The 19615-nt window shown below is 37.6% G+C and overlaps 1 protein-coding gene across 2 annotated transcripts in view; it reads left to right on the top strand.

Moving 5' to 3' along the window:
- The first annotated feature begins 374 nt into the window (after window positions 1–374).
- The window catches only part of cfap46 (cilia and flagella associated protein 46), a 70694-nt gene continuing 51453 nt past the window's right edge, over window positions 375–19615 (top strand). Inside the window, exons 1-25 of one of the 2 annotated variants that reach the window (XM_086093733.1) lie at window positions 375–458; window positions 772–828; window positions 906–1024; window positions 1202–1333; window positions 1466–1530; window positions 2189–2353; window positions 2889–3012; window positions 5036–5130; window positions 5502–5627; window positions 7268–7367; window positions 7668–7766; window positions 8097–8287; window positions 9698–9923; window positions 11152–11269; window positions 12057–12186; window positions 12380–12504; window positions 13061–13176; window positions 14579–14685; window positions 15157–15369; window positions 15713–15902; window positions 16267–16413; window positions 17953–18057; window positions 18598–18779; window positions 19085–19216; window positions 19335–19500. In XM_086093733.1, the coding sequence (XP_085949859.1) occupies window positions 780–828; window positions 906–1024; window positions 1202–1333; window positions 1466–1530; window positions 2189–2353; window positions 2889–3012; window positions 5036–5130; window positions 5502–5627; window positions 7268–7367; window positions 7668–7766; window positions 8097–8287; window positions 9698–9923; window positions 11152–11269; window positions 12057–12186; window positions 12380–12504; window positions 13061–13176; window positions 14579–14685; window positions 15157–15369; window positions 15713–15902; window positions 16267–16413; window positions 17953–18057; window positions 18598–18779; window positions 19085–19216; window positions 19335–19500 (3222 nt within the window). In that variant the 5' untranslated portion in view covers window positions 375–458; window positions 772–779. Of the gene's footprint in view, window positions 459–768; window positions 829–905; window positions 1025–1201; window positions 1334–1465; window positions 1531–2188; window positions 2354–2888; window positions 3013–5035; window positions 5131–5501; window positions 5628–7267; window positions 7368–7667; window positions 7767–8096; window positions 8288–9697; window positions 9924–11151; window positions 11270–12056; window positions 12187–12379; window positions 12505–13060; window positions 13177–14578; window positions 14686–15156; window positions 15370–15712; window positions 15903–16266; window positions 16414–17952; window positions 18058–18597; window positions 18780–19084; window positions 19217–19334; window positions 19501–19615 lie in introns of both variants that reach the window. The other variant, XM_086093734.1, reaches the window with a different exon arrangement.

Raw genomic sequence — 19615 nt, 5'->3', positions numbered from 1 at the left:
TAGATAGATCGATAGATAGATAGATAGATAGATAGATAGATAGATAGATAGATAGATAGATAGATCGATAGATAGATAGATAGATAGATAGATAGATAGATAGATAGATAGATAGATAGATAGATAGATAGATAGATAGATAGATAGATCGATCGATCGATCGATCGATAGATAGATAGATAGATAGATAGATAGATAGATAGATAGATAGATAGATAGATAGATAGATAGATAGATAGATGGATAGATAGATAGAGAGAAAGAAAGAAAGACTGAAAAAAGAAAGAACAAGAGTAATATTTCGATTGAGGAATTTTACATATTTTTGTCTCTCTTTGCTTACCGTAGGGCAAACATTGTGACTCTGTTGCTAAGCAACAAACACAGACTAGCCATCGACGCAAAACTGAGGAAAAACTCCTAGCAGAAGATTTAACTGCTTTAATTCTACTACACAGGTATTTAAATATTTTACGTTTGGTGAACTAACTAGTTAGACGAAGTCGTTTTCGTAACATTCACTAAAATCGCAGTGTGCTATGCAACGAAAGAATAAATGGTAAAGAAGTGAAGCGAGCTGGTGTCTTTCAAGTCATTAAATTAGCTTGGAAAAGTCGTTAATGGACGTCATTTCAAGTTCAATTGCCTCATATATATTCTTTGTTGTGGTAAATAAAGTCACAAATAGTTGTTGAGAGAACAGAGAAAATACTTGTTTCTTCAGTTAGAGTCGGTTTATTTCTGCTATTTTTGTGCATGCTCTGCAAGCAGACGCGAAAATGGACCTGGATGTCCTCCAGTACTTGGCCAAGGCCAAGAAGAAACAAGGTGTGTGATCCTGCAGGCTCAGTTACTGTTGATGTACATTATGGAAATTGTATTGCACAGTTTTGTTTTGTGTACAGACACCGGAGCTTTGCAGTCAGCCTTCAATGAATTGGAAGAGATGACAGAAGCTGACTCAGGAGGGACACTCAGCTTTGACCAACATATGTACATCTCCTGTGCAGAAGTAGCTTTGGAGGTAGAGACTTGTCTTGACTTGAATGTGCCTGCAGATTCACATTTCAGGTGGATGTTTATTAGATTATGCAGGTGTACCTTCATTAGTGCCCAAGGTGTTAAGTGACTAGTTCTGTGTGCAATTCGAATGGCAAACTGATAAACATATGGAAACAATCATTTTGTTTGTTTGTTTTAGCTGGGTTGTTTGGAGATAACGGCAGCCTGTCTAAAGAAGTTCTTTGATGGGAATCCACCATCTGATCAATATCTATGTCGAGCCTTGCTCTGTCAGAGCCAGTTGAAGGTTCCCCCGCCCACAGGGAGCATGGTGAGTACAGTAAATTAGGCACGAGCAACTAAATGGCATTTAGGGAGATTTCAGTTGAATCATTATACAGCATTTTCGGTGTGATGAGTTCTCATTTGACCTCATTTATTGTGTTTTTTTGTTTTGTTTTAGGGAGACTTTAAAGAGAATGTACAATATTTTCTTAAAGCAATGGAGATTTCAAAGCGAGACACCAGGTAAGTTATCCACAATAAACTATACCGTCTGTCGAAAGTGTACAATGCAGTCCATGGGTGTGTGTAGTAAAGTCTGATTTTCCACTACATGAATGTTTGAATGGCAAACAAATGAATAATTAAATGATACCTACTTACTTGCCATGACCTCTTATTCACATTTGGCTCATCTGTACCATGTTGTTTTAATTCAAACGACTCTGTGGAGGTCTTTGATATATATTCCCTGGTGTTTCACTGTAAAAGATGTTTGGATGTCAACAATTCCTCTTTGCTAATAAACGCGGGATGTGTCAAGAAAAGGGTCAAATGAGCAAACCCTCAATTAGCATATTAGGTATATGGATGTTAAACCCAGCCCAGAGAAGTACACAATATACTCTCTGGTGGATAAATTAGTAGCACTAAAGTAGTCTATTTAGAATTAACACATATTTACTTTTTACACATCAAATCATTTCTCTACTGTGGCTCATTAGACAAATAGTTTCAATTCCGCTGTTTTGCTTTTCACTTTACTTGGGCTTTCAGACTCAAGTTCTGAATATATATATATATATATATATATATATATATATATATATATGTGTGTGTGTGTGTAGGCAATATTTTAATAAATGCATTCTTCTTTGTTGTGCTTGTGGTTTGCTTCCGGCAGATCTCACTACATTGTGTTCAATGCCTCAGTACTGTATCTCCAGACGGTGCGTCCTCTCCTGCAGCCAGGGCGGTGCTGTCACCTCATATCCTCCCTCAGGCAGGTGGTCAAAAGTCTGGAACTGGTGTCAGACAAGGACCACAGCTGGAGGGCAGAACTCATGATGCAAGTGGCACCCCATTGCACTCTTATGCTCATTCTGCATTCATAGGGATGCTATACAGAGCTAATTAAGCAGCATTCCGTGTGCTGCAACAGCTTTGTGGCTCCCCAATTAATTGGCTTGCTTTTCATCTAATAGAGGGAGGAAGTGCCCTGATGTAAGCTGTCTCATGTTCATGAAAACACTGCAGGTTCAAATGCTAATTTCGTTTTTGGTCACCAGACACAATGTACAATGTGTGTACATTGCGGTGCGATGTGAGTGAATTTTAATTAGATTCATAGTTCCTGACAGGATAGACAGTGTAGATGACATGTTTTTGTATTTCAGTCCACAGTCGGTTATACTGTATGACTAAATTTCATGTTCATCTGAAATCATGAAGCAGATACAATACAACTGTACTGTGAAGAGAAAACTGACAATAGAAAACAAATAAGTTGTTGAATGTTATTTGTTAATCACATATGGATACACTGTGTTTTGGACTTGCAAACACTTTTCAAATAATGTCCATTCCTGTGTGCTTCTGTTCAGGTACCTAATTGACTCTCTTTTGGACGCTGGGAAAACAGATGATGCTGCAATTTATGCCAGACTTTCAGAGGAATTCATTAGAAAACACTGTCCACATCTTTACTCAAATGTCTTTCGTTTACAGGTAAGCAATATGTCTCCACAACAAAAATGAACAATACAAACTATGTGGAAAAACAGCTTTGTAAGACAAAAAATCTTTAAACTTGATTAACTATTTTAGTCAAAATATATTTTTCTGAACTGAAAATAGTAAATCATAAATATAAGCATTAAAACAAGTTTTTCTTAAATTGTTGGTACCTCTCTGTTGAAAGGAAAATATATATAAACATAATAAAAATGAACCAATCAAAGACATATATATCTTCAGAATTTTGGTTTGACGCATTATTAAAAAAAACAGTCATGAAATAGGCCCGGATTCTTCTCGGCAGGTATTTTGGCCCATCTTCATGAGCAAAGTACCGCTCCAGTTGCCTCAGGTTTGAAGGGTGCATTCTCCAGATGCAATGTTTCAGCTCCTTCCACAGATATTCAATAGGATTTAGGTCAGGCCTCATAGAGGGTTACTTCAAAATAGTCCAATGATTTGTTCTTTGCCACTCATGGGTGTTTTTTTTAGCTGTGGTTTGGGTCATTATTCTGTTGTAAAACCCATGACTCGCGATTGAGGCCAACCTTTCTGACACTGGGTAACACATTTCTCTCACGAATACCTTGATAATATTGAGATTTCATTGTAACTTGTACTGATTCAAGACACCCTGTGTCGGATGCAGCAAAGTAGAGCCAGAACATAACAGAGCCTCCTCTAAACTTGACAGGATTCACATACAGTGTTCTTTTCTTGGTATGCTTCAATTTTGTAGAGCTGATGCCTCTTGCCTAAAAGTTCCAGTTTTGTCTCGGCTGTCCATAGGACACATATCAAAAAGTTGTGTGGCTTTTCAACATCCAGTTTGGCATTAAAAAAATAAACAAGGCAAGGCAGCTATATCTATAAAGCGCATTTAATACACAAGGTACAGTACCCCAATGTGCTTCACATACTTAAAAGTACAATATTTAAAAGCATTTTTGCAAAAAACAGTTAACCAGTTATTTGCCCCAAAAAATTCTCATTGAAAAAAAAAATCTTAAATTTCCTGGTTATTGGGGACACACATACACAAAAATAAGTCAATTTAAAAAATACGTTTTTATAAACCTGTGCCCTAACGGCCAAACTGTGACAAAATACATTTTGGGTAAAAAAATATGCTGAGTCATGTGGAATCTTGTTTTCAGAATATTTATCGGCAATTTCAAAAGACATTTTCACATCAGTTGGCAACAAACAATGAATAGGCAAATACATTTGACTTAAAATATCAACACTTTGAACACTGTCAGGATTCGCCAGGTGTCCTTCTTGTGGCAAGCTGCAAAACATGGATTGCAATTGTCACACTTCCATCTGCTCTGACCCTTTGCACAGAACAGACACCGACCGACCTCTCAGACACCGATATGACCTATTGAGTGAGTTTACTATGCAGAGAATGCTTACAGAGGCAACCCCTAATACGGACATAGTATCTATTTGGCACAGCTTGTTACTGAAAAATTTGTGCTTACATTTATTTATTATTTACAAAGTTACCTGAATATGTTCAGTAGACATTCATAAACCACAATATGACTACAACAAAAAATCCTAACCTTTGACAATCTAACCAGAAATATGTTGTAAGCGAGGTGTGATTTTAGAAAAAAATTGCGTCTAGTGCATAATCCATTTCTTTTGTTAACATAGGGGGTACCAATAATTTTACCCATGTCTGTATAGCAATAGATTGGCCCATATCAACCTGTTGTTGATTCAGATTTTGTTCATCCAAGGCTTTGGTCTGCAAGACACCCATTGGTGTTTGTACCACTCAATTTTGAAACATTGCAACATGATTTTTTTTTTTGTGAAAACCACATCTGCAATCAATGACCCTTGTTTGTGGAAGTATTTATTACATAATAGTAAGCCACATAATATTGACCCTGGCAGGAAAGTAATGGACACACACACACACGTTCTTACATTGGAATCTGATTTATATAGCATATCTTAGAAATCATTGCCAATTGTAACCACAGCCCTCTTGCCTTAGGTGTGGCACAACCTGTCAAAAAGAGAAATCCTCCTTAAAAAAAGTCGTCAGTCTACTACTTTAACTGTCATTTACAAAATGCTACAATTTAAAAGGTAAGGAACTTTGATATACTCTCCTGTATTTTTGTAATACTGTACCGTCGGTGCCAGTATTTAAAATGCATTTCTTGTTTAAGTGCTTTTTCTCCGCATGTGTTTTGGAGAGTTAACTATGGCAATCAAAATGGTGACTTCACATTTTAATTTATGTTTTGATGTCAATTAAAGTTACCCATTTTCAATTGATATGAGGTCCAAGTTTACATTCTTAACCAATTATCTTGATGTATGACAGACAGTATTATGATTTGTGCAGACTACCACCGTAAGCAATTTGACTCACAATTTGTTACTTCTTTAACACACAAATAAAGTGTATATAAACTATTGATTCATTTGTTCAAACACCCTGCCGCTGCTTTTAGGTGGTTGGGAGAAATAAATGAGGAGGAACTTGCAAAAAAGGATTTGAATGAGCTTGAGGAGATTTTTAGTCTCCTGGGGGACTCCACAAAAGCTTCTCTTCGGGCGCCCATCCCACCAGCTAACAGGTACGAAACCTTAAATTCTCTGATAAAATCTCATTTATAACATGTGGATTCCAGGCACATATTGAGACAGATGTGGTACTTTACTGACTTTTGCACACATGTGCACATCACCTACTGGCTCAAACACTTTTTCTGTGAAGTATTTATGTACATTTACTTCAATATTTAACATCTTCTATTTCTTAGGTCATAGTTGACAAACACACAAAAAAAATCATATTTCAAAAGTCTTTCTGTTTTGAACTGTAATACCTTGGGTCTAACACATGGTGGCGCATATGACTCAAAAAGGGTTAAATAAGAAGCTCCAAGTAATATTAGTGACTGTGTTTGTTAACGTATATCATGTTTTGATTTGCATTGAGTACACAGTTAAATGTGGCACTGTTAAATGGTAGGGTAGGTAAATTCCAGTTAACATTTTAACAGTCAGCCCAGAGACCAACCATTTCAACATTCTGTTTTTCATTTTATAAAACGTGTTAATGTATTCCTTGTTGCACAGTTCCTCCTGGTTAGGCGCATTAACAGAGTAGGGTTTGGTATAATCAAAAATTGTACTCAAGTAATAGTACTGCTACTTTAGCAAAAGCGCATAACTACTAAAATGGCTAAATGAGCATACAGTGCGAGAAAATAAATACAAATATACACAGTATATATTTTTGATAGGGACTGAATGTAAACAACTGAAATTATGTGGTTGCACAATTGTGCACAGCATCTCATAATGGGGTAGATGCCACAGACTTCAGACTTCCGGGTTTTACACATCAGCGCCATTTCCGTTCCAACATTCGCACCCCCACCCCTGCGCCCCCCAACCGCGCGTTCCCTCTCATCGGCGGAAGTGCGTCTCGGCTATCTGAAATGCTTTGGACACTGAGACAGACACTACACACTCGCAGCCTCGTACCCGTCGACGGGGACGCGCAACCGAGGGGCACAACGGCGGAAGCGCAAGTACTGGGACACGGCCCACACGTCGCAAAACGGAAACAAAGTTGATAAGTGAAAACCCGGAAGTCCCGCCTCCTCCGTGGCATATAGTTCATTGGGATTTGGCTGTGTTCAGAATTAACCAATCACATTCAAACCCATGTTAAATGGGAGTACACACGCACACACCTGCCACCATTTAAAATATACCATTATTAGTATAAACCACAAAAAAAAAGCATCCAAAATGAAGCGGTTGGGTTGTTGGAGGGAAAATTAATCACATAGTATGGTAATTGACTAACACTAAACATGTTCAAGCCACAGCAATCGAGAAGAAAGCATAAATCATCATTCAGGCCATTGACTCTGTTAACTCAATCACCTTACCTTGGTCAGGTGACATAAAGGGATTTTTATTTTAGTTTTTACCAGTGGTGTCATTGGGAAATGCTCTTGGATGCTAGAGGGGGAGCTAGTAGGAATGCTAAGAATCTAGGGTTCAAATCATCCCTCGCATTCTGGTTTCCTAGCATTTATTTTTGTATTGTACCTCCAGATTTGATACGCAGTACCCTACTGTTTCTTGTCTCCACTCACACATGGATATTTAACCACCTGCTCATTTCTCATGGTTCAAATTACCGTTTAGTTGTGATTTAAATGGTATACTTCATATGATATTTTGTCTTATATTCCAGAGTGTCCTTCCTCCTGGAGCTGGCTCTACTGGCTTTACAAGCAAAGAATCACAAAGTGGCTGTCAAATGCTTAAAAAAGCTAAAGTCAGGAGGGGAGACTGTGAGTGCCCAATGTAGTCCTAAAGCCTTGAAGCCATAGCAAGGCTGCATAGTAATACTGTATATAACAGCCAGGCATTTGAAAAGATACACATACATACAGTATGTGCAGTATACACATTTTTTCAACTATTCTTAGCACAATGTTAATGGTGTATTTTTGAAGTGAAGGCAATAACAAGAAAAGTGAATGCCGTACATACCCATATCTCATGTATAAATGGCTACTTGTGTTTCAAATGCAACAAATCTTTTTCTCATTGCGTTTAACACTGAACCTTGAATTGCTCTCTCTCTTTAGAATATCGGCGAACAAATAATAATGGAGTGTGTCAACTGTGAAATAAACCTACGGAAGAAAGAGACAAAGACGAATGACTATTCCAAATCCAGTGTGGAGGTGCTCCATCATCAGACACATCTCAGAACATATTATTAATCAAGCAGTAACTTTAGTAGTTTGATCAGCAGTTAATAGTTAATAATTTCACTTTAGTATTAGTCAGCTATTTTTGTACTTAAACATTAGTTGAATTAATTGCTGTACTTTAAGTGAAATTGCTGTTTAAATTGAGTTTCATGTTTATTAGTATCTTTATTATTGCATACATTATTAATTCTCTATTATCATATTATTATATACACTATTATCATATAGCACCAGATTCAGCTGACATCATATCCCCATTTTTGAGTATAGCGCACTCAGAAGATTTTGTTTTCCTCCTAGGCCCGTCTAAAAGCGATAGAAAAGCTAAACCAGTGTCTGCAGGCTGCAGTCAGAGAGGGGGACCCTCAAGCCGTACAGGCAGTGTGTGCGACCCAGTGGAGTTTCTGTCTTCCACTCTTGCAGCATAATCTCCGCAGACACGTAAAGACACCTCTGTCGCGGGTGGCCCACGCACTAGAGGACATGCAATGGTAATTATTTTCATTGATTTTATCTAGGGATGCGGGATAATGCTATTTTCAACCGATACCGATAAACCAACAATTTAGAAAGTGCAGATGTCGATAATTGTTTGCAAAATTAACTTCAATACAAATATACTTTTGAGTCCTATAAGTCTAACATATACAGTAAATTGAAACATTGTGTAAAGCACCATGAAGCTGAATTGTATTGATATCTCTGCTTCAAAGACAACCAATAACTCATGTTTTAAAAATGCAACAAAAAACTGCGAGGGGTAACATTTACACAGTAAAGAAAGCCCACACTGGCGCCTGCCATGTAGCCATGATGCATCTTATGTGAACATGAGATCGCGCGCATTATGACATCACAAATATGCGACACTACCATAGGAGAGGGGAGGGGTTGAGGAGTTGAGCACAACTTGAGCCACAACCACAACAGATGGGCCAACGCGGCATTATTATCAGTGGATTTCTTGATTATCTGGTTTATCGGTATGACGTCAAATTGGTCGATAATTGCCGATAATTATCAGCCACTGATATTATCGTGCATCCCTAATTGTATCTATAGTCACTAATGTGTGCACCTTTTGGGGCTTCACCCTTTGGTTTTTGTAACATAAAATAATCAGATTTGGTTTTGGTGCTAATCACTATCTGTCTAGTATCTAGCCATCCATCTATCTCCATTCTCAATACTTTCATTTCTTTCTTTCTTTCTTTCTTCTTCTTTCTTTGTCTTATATGAAAAAAAAATGTGTAAAACGGAAGTGTGCTTACATGAAAAAACTATACGTAAAACGGAAGTGTGCAGCACTCTCACCCACCTTTCCTTCGTCCGAATGCACAATCAACAAACGTTTTTTTTTTCTAGTAAGGAGTGGAGGAATCCCTATCCTGCCAAGACCAAGGGAAGATGCTTGCCATTGTTTACACTATGAGCATCTAGCCAGTGTTGCAGGCATAGTGGCTCCCGCCTTAGTGCACAAAACTAGCTACTGAGTTTTCAAAATAATAGCAATTTGATTTGAGGACAGACAGATGGAGATAAAATAAACACACACGCTAACCTTAGCTTAACCTGTTGATTCCGGGTCCAAATGCTGCTTTATTATAATCCACAGTGTCCACTGTGGCCGCAATCATCTTTTTCTTAGATAAAGTAGATCTGAGTAGGGATGTAAATAGAGATTAAGATGTTTTCTTATTTGCAGTTACAGAGTTATAGACTGTTATAACCCTAGTGGTGTATGCTACATGTTTTTAACTGTAGTTGCCTACTATAAGCTAGGTAGATACCTATCACCTACCTACTACCAGTAATATGGTTCTTTTATAATATATCTTGTTTGTTAGTCCAGAGCATTGCTATTATTTTTTATTCCAAGAGTTACAATTCCATTTTTCCAGCATGCTGTTCCCAGTTCGATGTCAGGTCCACGCTGAGCTTGCAGTGACTGAAGAGGAAGACGGACTCCTTGAGGCGTCGATGACTCACCTCCAGAAAGCCATGCTGCTGGATAATGGCACACAAAAAGAAAGATTGTCGTCAGCTTTCCATCTCCTCCAGCTAAGAAGAAACCTTTATCAAACGCCCTCTCGGACCGAGGATAAAGCCGCTATGCTTATGCAGCAGGTTTGCAGCACTTTGTGTCTCACATTTATGGAAGCTGCACAAGGTAGAATTTTTGAGGGAAAGGTTGCTAGTCACATTTTTTAGGAAGGGATGGAAGATTATGCAATAAAATATATACGTTGCCCTTTAAATCTCCAACTTTAATAAGACAGTTTAATTGGTGTTGCTTAAGAGTGAAATAATTTTACATAAGAGTAAGTTGCTGTAGGTGCATTTCAATTATAGCTACAGTTAAGGTCAAAATTAGTGTTCCCCTTTACAAAATCAAATACAGTACTAACATTTGTGTCATAGATGCTGCTGACTTTCTTGCAGGCGAATTGGACGATATTCCCGGCCAGTACTCCAATACCCATCCACAATAAATAAACAGAAACATGGTTGTTTGTGTAAGGAAAAATATCTGGCATAAAAAAACGCCAAATAAATCATGCCAGAAGTTGCAAAAACAAAATTTTGGTTACTTGATGATGATGATGATGATGATGATGATGATGATGATGATGATGATGATGATGATGATGATGAGGATGCAGATTTTTGGCTTTGCGATATTGCTTCTTTTTTGGAGCAACTCAAGTACTCAGGTCATGCTAATCCTGTTTCTCCGATTCAGTTACATTTCAATGGCAATTGATCACGTCTGTTTTCAAACCTAATTGACTTTTTGTGTTGTTTCAAGGTAAGTTGATGTGTTTTGAAAGCACAAAGTCACACAGTAGCTAATTTAATCATCTAAATTTGTATCTTTGTTTTTATAAAGAAATAAATGTTTGTTATTCCAGAGTGTGGCCATATCGTTGAATAATTTAATAAAATGTAATCAATATTATATTGGGAATCATTTTATGGTAATGTTTCTAGGGGTGCAAGATATTTTGACATTAAGTTTACTATATGCAGTGATCACATGGCCAAATCGTATTCTTACTAATATAGACTATTGTCTTTTTTAGAATCAGTACATTTACTCTTATATGAGACTCTAATAAAGACTATTGTCTATATTAGAGTCAGAATAAGATTTATTGTCCAAGTATGTAAACACGCAAGGAATTTTTTCTTCACAGTCACAATAACAACCAACAGAGTGAGACAGAACGGGAAGTATGGCGGTTTGCAAATTAACGCCCCGACTTTCTCAGATGGTTAAATAGGAAACATAAGGAAGTCCTTACAGTCCTTAAGTATACAGTAGTTGGCAATAAGTCCCCTCTTTTTCTTTTAGGTCAAGGACAGGCAGCCCCAACAGAATACAGATTGCCGTCCCTTACTGCTGACTGTGGGTCAAATATTGGCCCCTGCTGATTTCCAGATGGTGCTGAATGCCGACAACATCTCAAAAAGTACACATTTTCCTATTTCAAATACATTTTCACATAGTTGTGGATCGATTTGCTTTCAACCCATCTTAAAACATCATCTTTTTCTCAGAAGTTGAAAAAACAATTTTCATTCTGCATGCAATTTGTCGAACTGGCACGTGAGCATCACATTCCTCCTTTATGTGAGGACGTTGATTGTCTGTGTGCAGAGCATTATAGGCTATGATAAATAGATGTAATCATACAATAGCATTGTTTCCCCTTTTACCGCGGTATCGCTGCATTCAAAAGGACGTCACACCATGGGAGATTAAGTTTAATTAAAAAGTAATTTAGTTAACACCAATGATCATAGATAGCAAACAGAGTGAAGGATTATCAACAGCACACACACATATACAGTACTGTACACACTGTAGCATTTCGAACCACTGCAGTCACGACCTCTCTTTAATCCTATTACTACACCAAATGCCCCCTAGTGCTGCTGAGACCATGGCCATCTTAATAAGATCTAAACACGAAGCTCTCTTTTAAGTTCCGTTCTAATCGTCTTGCTGTGTAGCCATCGACATGACTGAAACGAGCATTGATTTACACACTTTCTTCATCCTGCAGCGTACATTTTTGATTAAATAAACATACATATTTAATCCATTTTAAATAAATGATATCCCATTACTGAAGTCTAAGAAACTGCAACATAACAAATACAATATTTTGTGCGTTCGTGACCTCTACAATACCTTCCTAATAAATTATGAATATGCAAATTGTCAACATCATTCATTGAGTTGTGTTTGACTAGTTACCAAGGCCAGTGTTGGGTGTGGACCAATAGCTCAGCTCTCCGCTGAGGCTCATAATTACTATGCAGCTGTACAGAAGTTGGAGGGATACCTGGATCGTCAAGGAGAAAACGCTGACAACACAGAGAGGTATCTTGTGTGTGTGCATGCATGTGTTTGTGTGTGGGGTCAAATTGATTCTGCCAATTTATTTTGTTACACTTCACATCTGAAAATCATTGCAACTTGAGAAAACTTGACAGATTTTTCACTGAAAATAATCATATGGAAAGATGTTCATAATCTACAATTTGATGTGTACAGTATATCTTCTCTTGTGTAGATTAAGGCTGTGGGCGACACTTGCAAAGACGGCAAGAAAACAGGAAGTCTGGGATGTGTGCAGAGTGGCTGGTCGATTCTGTTTGCTCTATGATGAAGCGAGATCGAAGATGTCCAAATGTTACAGTAAGATGTTCAATGAAGGGATCTTTGAAGGTCAGAAAAGGCGTAATAAATAGGCCAGAAAACAAAACAAAACAATATTAAGTGGTATTTGTTAACTGAGGAACAAAACTATTGAGCATAATTTTACATTTCAATAAGATGTCAGTTATTGCTTCTATTAGCTACCTTTAAGAAGGCTATATGCATTAATGTAACCATTACATTTTGGTCACAACTCACAACCCGCAAACAACAAACTGATATTTCAACAGTGGTGAATTAAACATCTTACTTGATTGAAAACATTTGCTGTGTGTATACAGGATCGGAATTTGTAACGTCAAAATGATATTACTGTATTCCCCTCTGTCTCCATGAGATCCTATACATATGGGTTTTGTTTTGTCTGTGTTATCTAGAATCTTAATAGATTAAAAGGGGCGACGTAAGATTTAGAGCTTTGTCTAATTATCAATGTGAACAAGAAATAGTTATTGCCGTTTATACATGATTTGGTCAATATACTCAGTACGAGTGATGTGCTTATTAACTGGTATACTGCCCAATTTGTATGCAGAGTCAAAGTGTTCAGAGGAAGACAGCTCTGCCGAAAGCCTTAGCAGCTATGAAGAAACTCAACCCTGTGCGAAGAAGTTGCGCCTTTTAGCCGAAATATGCTTTATCACTGCTGAGGTATGTAAATCTTTCCTAAAAATGATGGTAAGAAGAACATAGTTTTTTTTTTTTTTTTACCTTTAACTGATTGCCGTGTGAAACTCTGTATTTAGACCCCTCACGCTTGTCTTTCTTTTTGGACAGATGCATTGACGAGAGTGAAACGAGGAAATTTTCTCATTCAATTTTTCTGTTTTGTATTCTATGTATATCACGGTTCACTCCTTATTGCATATTTTTTTAAATGTTACATATCCAATTTCATATTGTAAAGGTACTGCAGGATTTTGGGGTGGTCATTTTTCAACTAATGTTACTACACATTTATGTTGCCGTAAGTGTGAGCCATGATGAAAGAGTGTGTGGAAGACAAGATAATTTCCCAAGTTTGGGATCCTTTACTTAAAAAAACGTGTTTAAAAAAAAAAGAAGATAAAGTGGAATGTGTCTACTGCAAAGCAGAACTGCATGTTTCCAGTAAAGCAAACATTTACCAAAACACATTCATAAACTAGCTGCACCGTCACAACTGACGCTAGCCCAGAGGAAGTAAACATACAAGCTAACGATTAGCCAGTGAACAGCCAGCCGTCATTCTGAGCCAACAACAGCCAAGTCAACACTCTCATTCATTCACTTCCACGTCACTCAATAGGCCATGCCCTGCCTAAAGTCACAAAGTCTACAGGTGTAATGTGTAAAATGTGATTATGGCAACTCCAAATAAACAAAACACCTGCAGCTCATATGCATATATTGTATTGTATTATGCATAAAGCTTTCAATCAGACATTCATTCTCTGTACTGCTTATCCTCACTTGGGTCGTGGGTGTGTTGGAGTCTATCCCACCCAACATTGGGCGAGAGGCGGGGCTTAGCGTGAACTGGTCGCCAACCAATTACAGGGCACACATAGATAAACAACCATTCACATTATGGACAAGTTATTAGAGTCTTTCTATTAACCTACTGTGCATGTCTTTGGAATGCGGAGGAAACTGGAGTTTCTGGACAAAACCTACAGACAGGAGGACATGCAAACTCCACACAGGGAGGCCAATTTGGACCCATGACCTCTGAAGTGCGAGGCGGAAAAACTTTAACAAATTCCAAAAAAATAACCAAATTATTCTTGTGGTAAGATAATGCAATCACAACAGTGGAACCAACAAAACCGTGATGTGGTTTGTGTTGAGACTCTAGTTGCTCATGAATGTTATTTAAATATATAATTTAAAGTCTTAAAAAGTTTTGAATTTAAATTTTCTCAACTGCAGGAACCCTGTAAATGTGAAAGATAATTTAAATATATGGTTTGCAGATTTGTGTCTCTTGTCGGGGGTTCTGGAACGTAACCCTCATGTAAAACCAACGAACTACTGTTTATTGTTTTAAGGTGAAATCGTCCTACTTTTTCAGGCTACTGCCCAAAAGCTACAAATGCAAGGTGTGCAGCTCAACAGCCCTGCAGTACTCCCACAGGATGTAGGCGTGTCTGAAGATGATCCACACTGGATTATTTACCGGTAAAAACACTATTGCAACTATTTGGTTATAATTCTGAAAACACATGGTGTCCAATATAATATGTCATGAAGAAGCTACTCATATGTATATTTGGAAAATAAATGTTTATCTATTATCCTTTTTAATGAATAAATTATACAGTAAATAGTGGTCGAATAGTGGTTCACATAGTTGGCCTGCGCATAATTCCCAGTCAAACACTATGCTGACAATATTTAATTTTTTCCGCATAGATACCAATAAATCAGGGAAGCGTATATAATACATGAGAACAGAGAGAAAAAACTTATTTTCAAGGGGATTTTTTGTGTGTATGTATTATACACAGGTGTGTGCTATTCTCAAGAAATTATGGCCACCTCACCACTGTTAAGTGGTGAGAGTAAAGATACAAAACAAAATATTGAATTGTAACTTGATAGCATATTATTAAATGTATGTATAATTCTTCTTCATCGAACTCCACCCAGAGACTGGATCCAGGATCTGTCTGCCTACGCCACATCCACTTTCTTGCGAGCAGCGGAGCTTGGCACACAGATCAGGGAACCCTGGATTGTGGCAAATTCCGCCATTTACTTATGGAACTACAACAAGCACTTGTTGGTTACTGGAGACTATAACTGCCTCATCCCCACCTTCCAAAGTCTGGTCGAGATGTTCCAAAAGACGGAATGCACAGGGTAGGAATGTGTTGTACATTATCACTTAGCGTCAATTGAGAGAATTTTATGTCTTTAATATATAAATAATAAAAACTGCCCTGTTTGAATGTTTCAGCATGTGTTACGTCATAGTGATCAAGTGCTTGCTCAAAACTGGCCAAGATGATGCTGTACAGGATACTTTATTATTTTGATACTTAATCGGCTTAAACGTTTTTTCAGGGAACCAGATGCCATTGATATTTGCACTAATATTGTTTATATCCACTGCTTAATTGAATTGGACAATGTATTTTAAGTGGTCTTCTGCTTTAAACTTCCCAAAGTGCCTGGTATAGAACATTAATTTTGTCATCCATAGAAATCATGCTCTGTTGGTGCTCCTGTGTGATGCTGTGGCTCGAGGTTTGTACGAGCATCTAGCTTTACCAGACCACATGGAACAAGCTTATCAACAAGACAAGGGAAAAGGGAAATCTGAGAAGACAAACAGTAGTCAAGCTGCTGTACTCGACCCTGATGCCCTCCTTAAGGTCCAGAAAGCTTTTGAGGTACAGTAGGTCAGTGAGTGTTGTGTGATAGTGAGATGCTCGAGTGTTTCAGTTTTAGTTTGGGATAGATATGTTAGATGTCCTGAAATAAATTAGATGCTGTTGTCATATATATCTGCTTTCTCTACTGCCAAATAAATAGCTGTAAAACCCATAGAATATAATTCATTTATAAGTAATTTTTTTTAGCTAAATACTCAATTCATAGTTCAGCACAGAAATTATAATCTGCAGTGAAAGCTGCTCAATGTTCAAAAAGCTTTCTTTTGCTCCAATCAGACACTACGTAATACTGTATATCCTGTAAAAAAAAATGTTTTTATTTATTTTTAAAATAACTTTAATGTTTTGTGTTCACTCTCAGCTGTGTAACTATGCCCTTTCCATATCCAACGGCAACACCACGGGGGAGGCAGTACCCATTGCTGTCCAGAAGCAACTGGTGGCGACATGGGTACAGATCAAGATCCTCCAGCAGCAGACTGGTTGCCAAACGGACACAGATGAAAAGGTACCATTCTCCCTCACAGCCAAGAATAGTCATCTGTTAGGTCTAAATCAACACTCCATGGAATATATCATTATGCGGTGTTTGTTTACCAGAATTTGCCAATTGAGTCAGATGCAGAAGAGAAACCTTGTCAGTCGATGTCAAACAGGGTGAACGCAACAAAATGTAACAGTACATAATATACCTATATAATAATATATAATTACTTTTACGTTACCTCGTCAAAAAAATGGGTACAAAATGCTTATGTGGGCAATGACGCTTTCACTAGTAAGAGTGCAATGGGCAGCTTAAGCTGCTGCCCGGTGACCCGACCCCAGATAAGCAGAAGAAAATGGATGGTTGGATGGACTGATGGGACTTCTGATCCATAGTAGGTATTGTACTTTGTGATACTTGTACATGCAATATGATCCAGTATGTTAAAGTGATACATACTTAAATTTAGCCTACTTGTATACAGGAATTCACAGTACATATTTTTCTAACAAAAAATCTTGTTTTGGACTGACAAATAGTGTTTTCCTTGAATAACAAGATGGATTGCCTCCATACTCAGACAGACAGATCACAGACTTGCCTTTTAAAAAAGCCATTGCTGTTGCTACATGACAGTCCATCAAAACTTGAAAGTTTTGACTTGCTTTCTGCTATACAACTAAAGAAAAATTACCAACTATTTTTGACACCCACAGCATCCATTGTAATATGCTGCCTGACTACATTGTCAGGAACTATTTCCCACATAGCATTCGATGAGCACAACAGCACACAACTTTATTTGTGATGACGTTAAAAGGAATTACTCATAGACTTTTTAAATGAGTTTTAAAGTGCATTGCTCATTCTTTATATCTTCTGTACTATGATTTACGCATGCATTTTCTACATTGTCACATATAGGAATAACATAGTGTGCACAGCATTATGATTAAGTCCCAATGTCATATTTCTATCTACAGTAAATGACTAGACTGATTAGATTATCAGTCACTAAAATTGACTGATCGGTCACCATATTCCTACAACCCCGAGCTTGGTGTGTTTTTTTTCGTCATAACTAATTGGGATTTGTTCCTTCCCAGGCATACTCAGAACTGCAATGCTATAACTTGTGTTAATTGCAACCCATCAATCATGAACGCTTGTTCTTTCAATTAGCAAGTCTTGTATTGTAAACATGTGAGTGTGTTATATAATTTAATACGCACGCCATTTGGGAAATATAATTTGATATTTACACTGCATGCAATTAGATCCAGTTCTAATAATAATGATGATGATGATAATACTACTACTACTACTAATAATAATAATAATAGTCATAATAATAATAATAATATTATACACTTTTATTTTGTATGCCATATTTATACGATGTCTTCTATTGAATCCTCTTATTGTACAGATGTACCTAATGTTGTGTTCAGTGCATGTATAATTCCGAGCCAACCATGAATACAAACAGTTTGAATTGTGCATAAAAGATTACTGTTTCCAACATAAAGTTTAAGGATAGTTCTTGTTCCAACTTGTCAGAATGAAGAAATGTCGCCTATGACTCGTGTGCTGATTGCAGTGGAGATGCTTCAGTCGTATAAAAATTCCAGCCCCTTGGAGGGTTATGATCCCAGTCTCTCAACAGTACGTACCTGAATCTTTGTGTGTTTCAATTGTTTCACCAGTTGACATGATGAGCGTACGTTGAGCTATCGGATGCCATGAGATTGAGAATGAATGACTGTACCCATAACTAAGTTAACACCTGTCCAATTTTTCTTGAACCTTCAACGCATCCTCTTCTCCCCTTGGCAAATCTTTCCCTTTTTCATTTATATACTCCACTCAACTTTTACTCCATCTGTTCGAAATTGCTATTTTATTTTCTATATGTCCCCATTATATTGCCCAATTCCCCCTTTGCAACTCCCCATTCTCGATTACCGTCATTTGTTATGCTTTTTTTTATTCCCTACACTTGATTAAATCATATATCACCTCCTATCTCTCTTATCACTTCACCTTGGTATCCACATTTTGTCCCTCTCTCATTAATTTGTGACATTTATGAATGATCTTTTTGTCCGCTTTTTTACTCGATCACTCCTTTATCACTCCTCTTACTTATATATTTTCTCCCCCTTTCCTTTACTGTTCCGTTTTTGTCCCTCTTGTTACAAAAAGCTGGTGACCATGGTGTCTAATTGCAACTGGACTGATGCTGTGGTGGAGTTACAGACATGGTGTCAGCTTGCTGCATTCTGTCACCATGCCAAGGAGTATAGTTTGGTCCTGAGCTGCACTGAGAGAGCGATGCAGCTCGAGGATGCAGCATCAAAGTGTCTTAACACCACACCTTGTCTTTTGTAAGTGCATTGACATTTTGGAATCATTAATCACATACCCGAAATAGTAGGTAGACCTATAAATATGTGTATGGGATGCAGCCCTTCATATCAGTTTGCACACTTTATAAAACTAACTTGTGTATTAGTGGGTGAGACATTTGGAATTATTGTTGGGGGAAAGGAGAATGTTATTGAGTTTAATTTTGCGCTCATTTTCTAATTTGTAAGTTTCATGAAATTACAGAATGTTTGTGCTTTGCAACTTTTGGGGTTCTAAATACTTATATTTGATCTAATACTAATTAATCTTCTTAAATCCCCAGGTATGGCTTACCTGCAGTGAATGAGATGCTGAGCACGGCAGCCTGTTTGAGAGGGTTGAGCTCAATCCATGAGTCCATTGGAGATGTACATATTTACAAAACAGCTATGGATATGCTTCTGTCTAGTGTCAGGTGCTGTGTTTACGTGTGTACTGATTTAACACCTCTAAGCCAACTTGTTCAAGGATCCTTATTCAGTTACTCAGCCTCACGCTTATCAAGCATGTTGTAATGTATAATCTCTTCACAGGTATGCACAAAAGGCTGGACATTCAGAACTATGTTTCACAGCTGCCAGGCATTACTGGAACAATTGCCTCCCTCTCACACATTCACTGGAGGAACGACACCAGCTCAAGGAGCCCTTGGAGGCAATTCTTAATGCCCTCCTCCACACTTATCCCAAACACACAAACGTATGATTCCCTTTCTTTTGCCATATTGACACCCTCACTGTCACATTTATTTTCCTCTCTGGGATTGAGCGTGAGAAGGGCTGGTTGCCAATATTGGCAGCCAGCATTTTTGTTA

The sequence above is a fragment of the Leptonotus elevatus genome, chromosome 13 (genome assembly GCF_054856555.1).
Source record: "Leptonotus elevatus isolate MCC_2025b chromosome 13, RoL_Lele_1.0, whole genome shotgun sequence".
Taxonomy (NCBI): Eukaryota; Metazoa; Chordata; class Actinopteri; order Syngnathiformes; family Syngnathidae; genus Leptonotus; species Leptonotus elevatus.
Note: the sequence above shows the minus strand (reverse complement) of the source record. Positions and strands in the feature narration are given on the sequence as shown.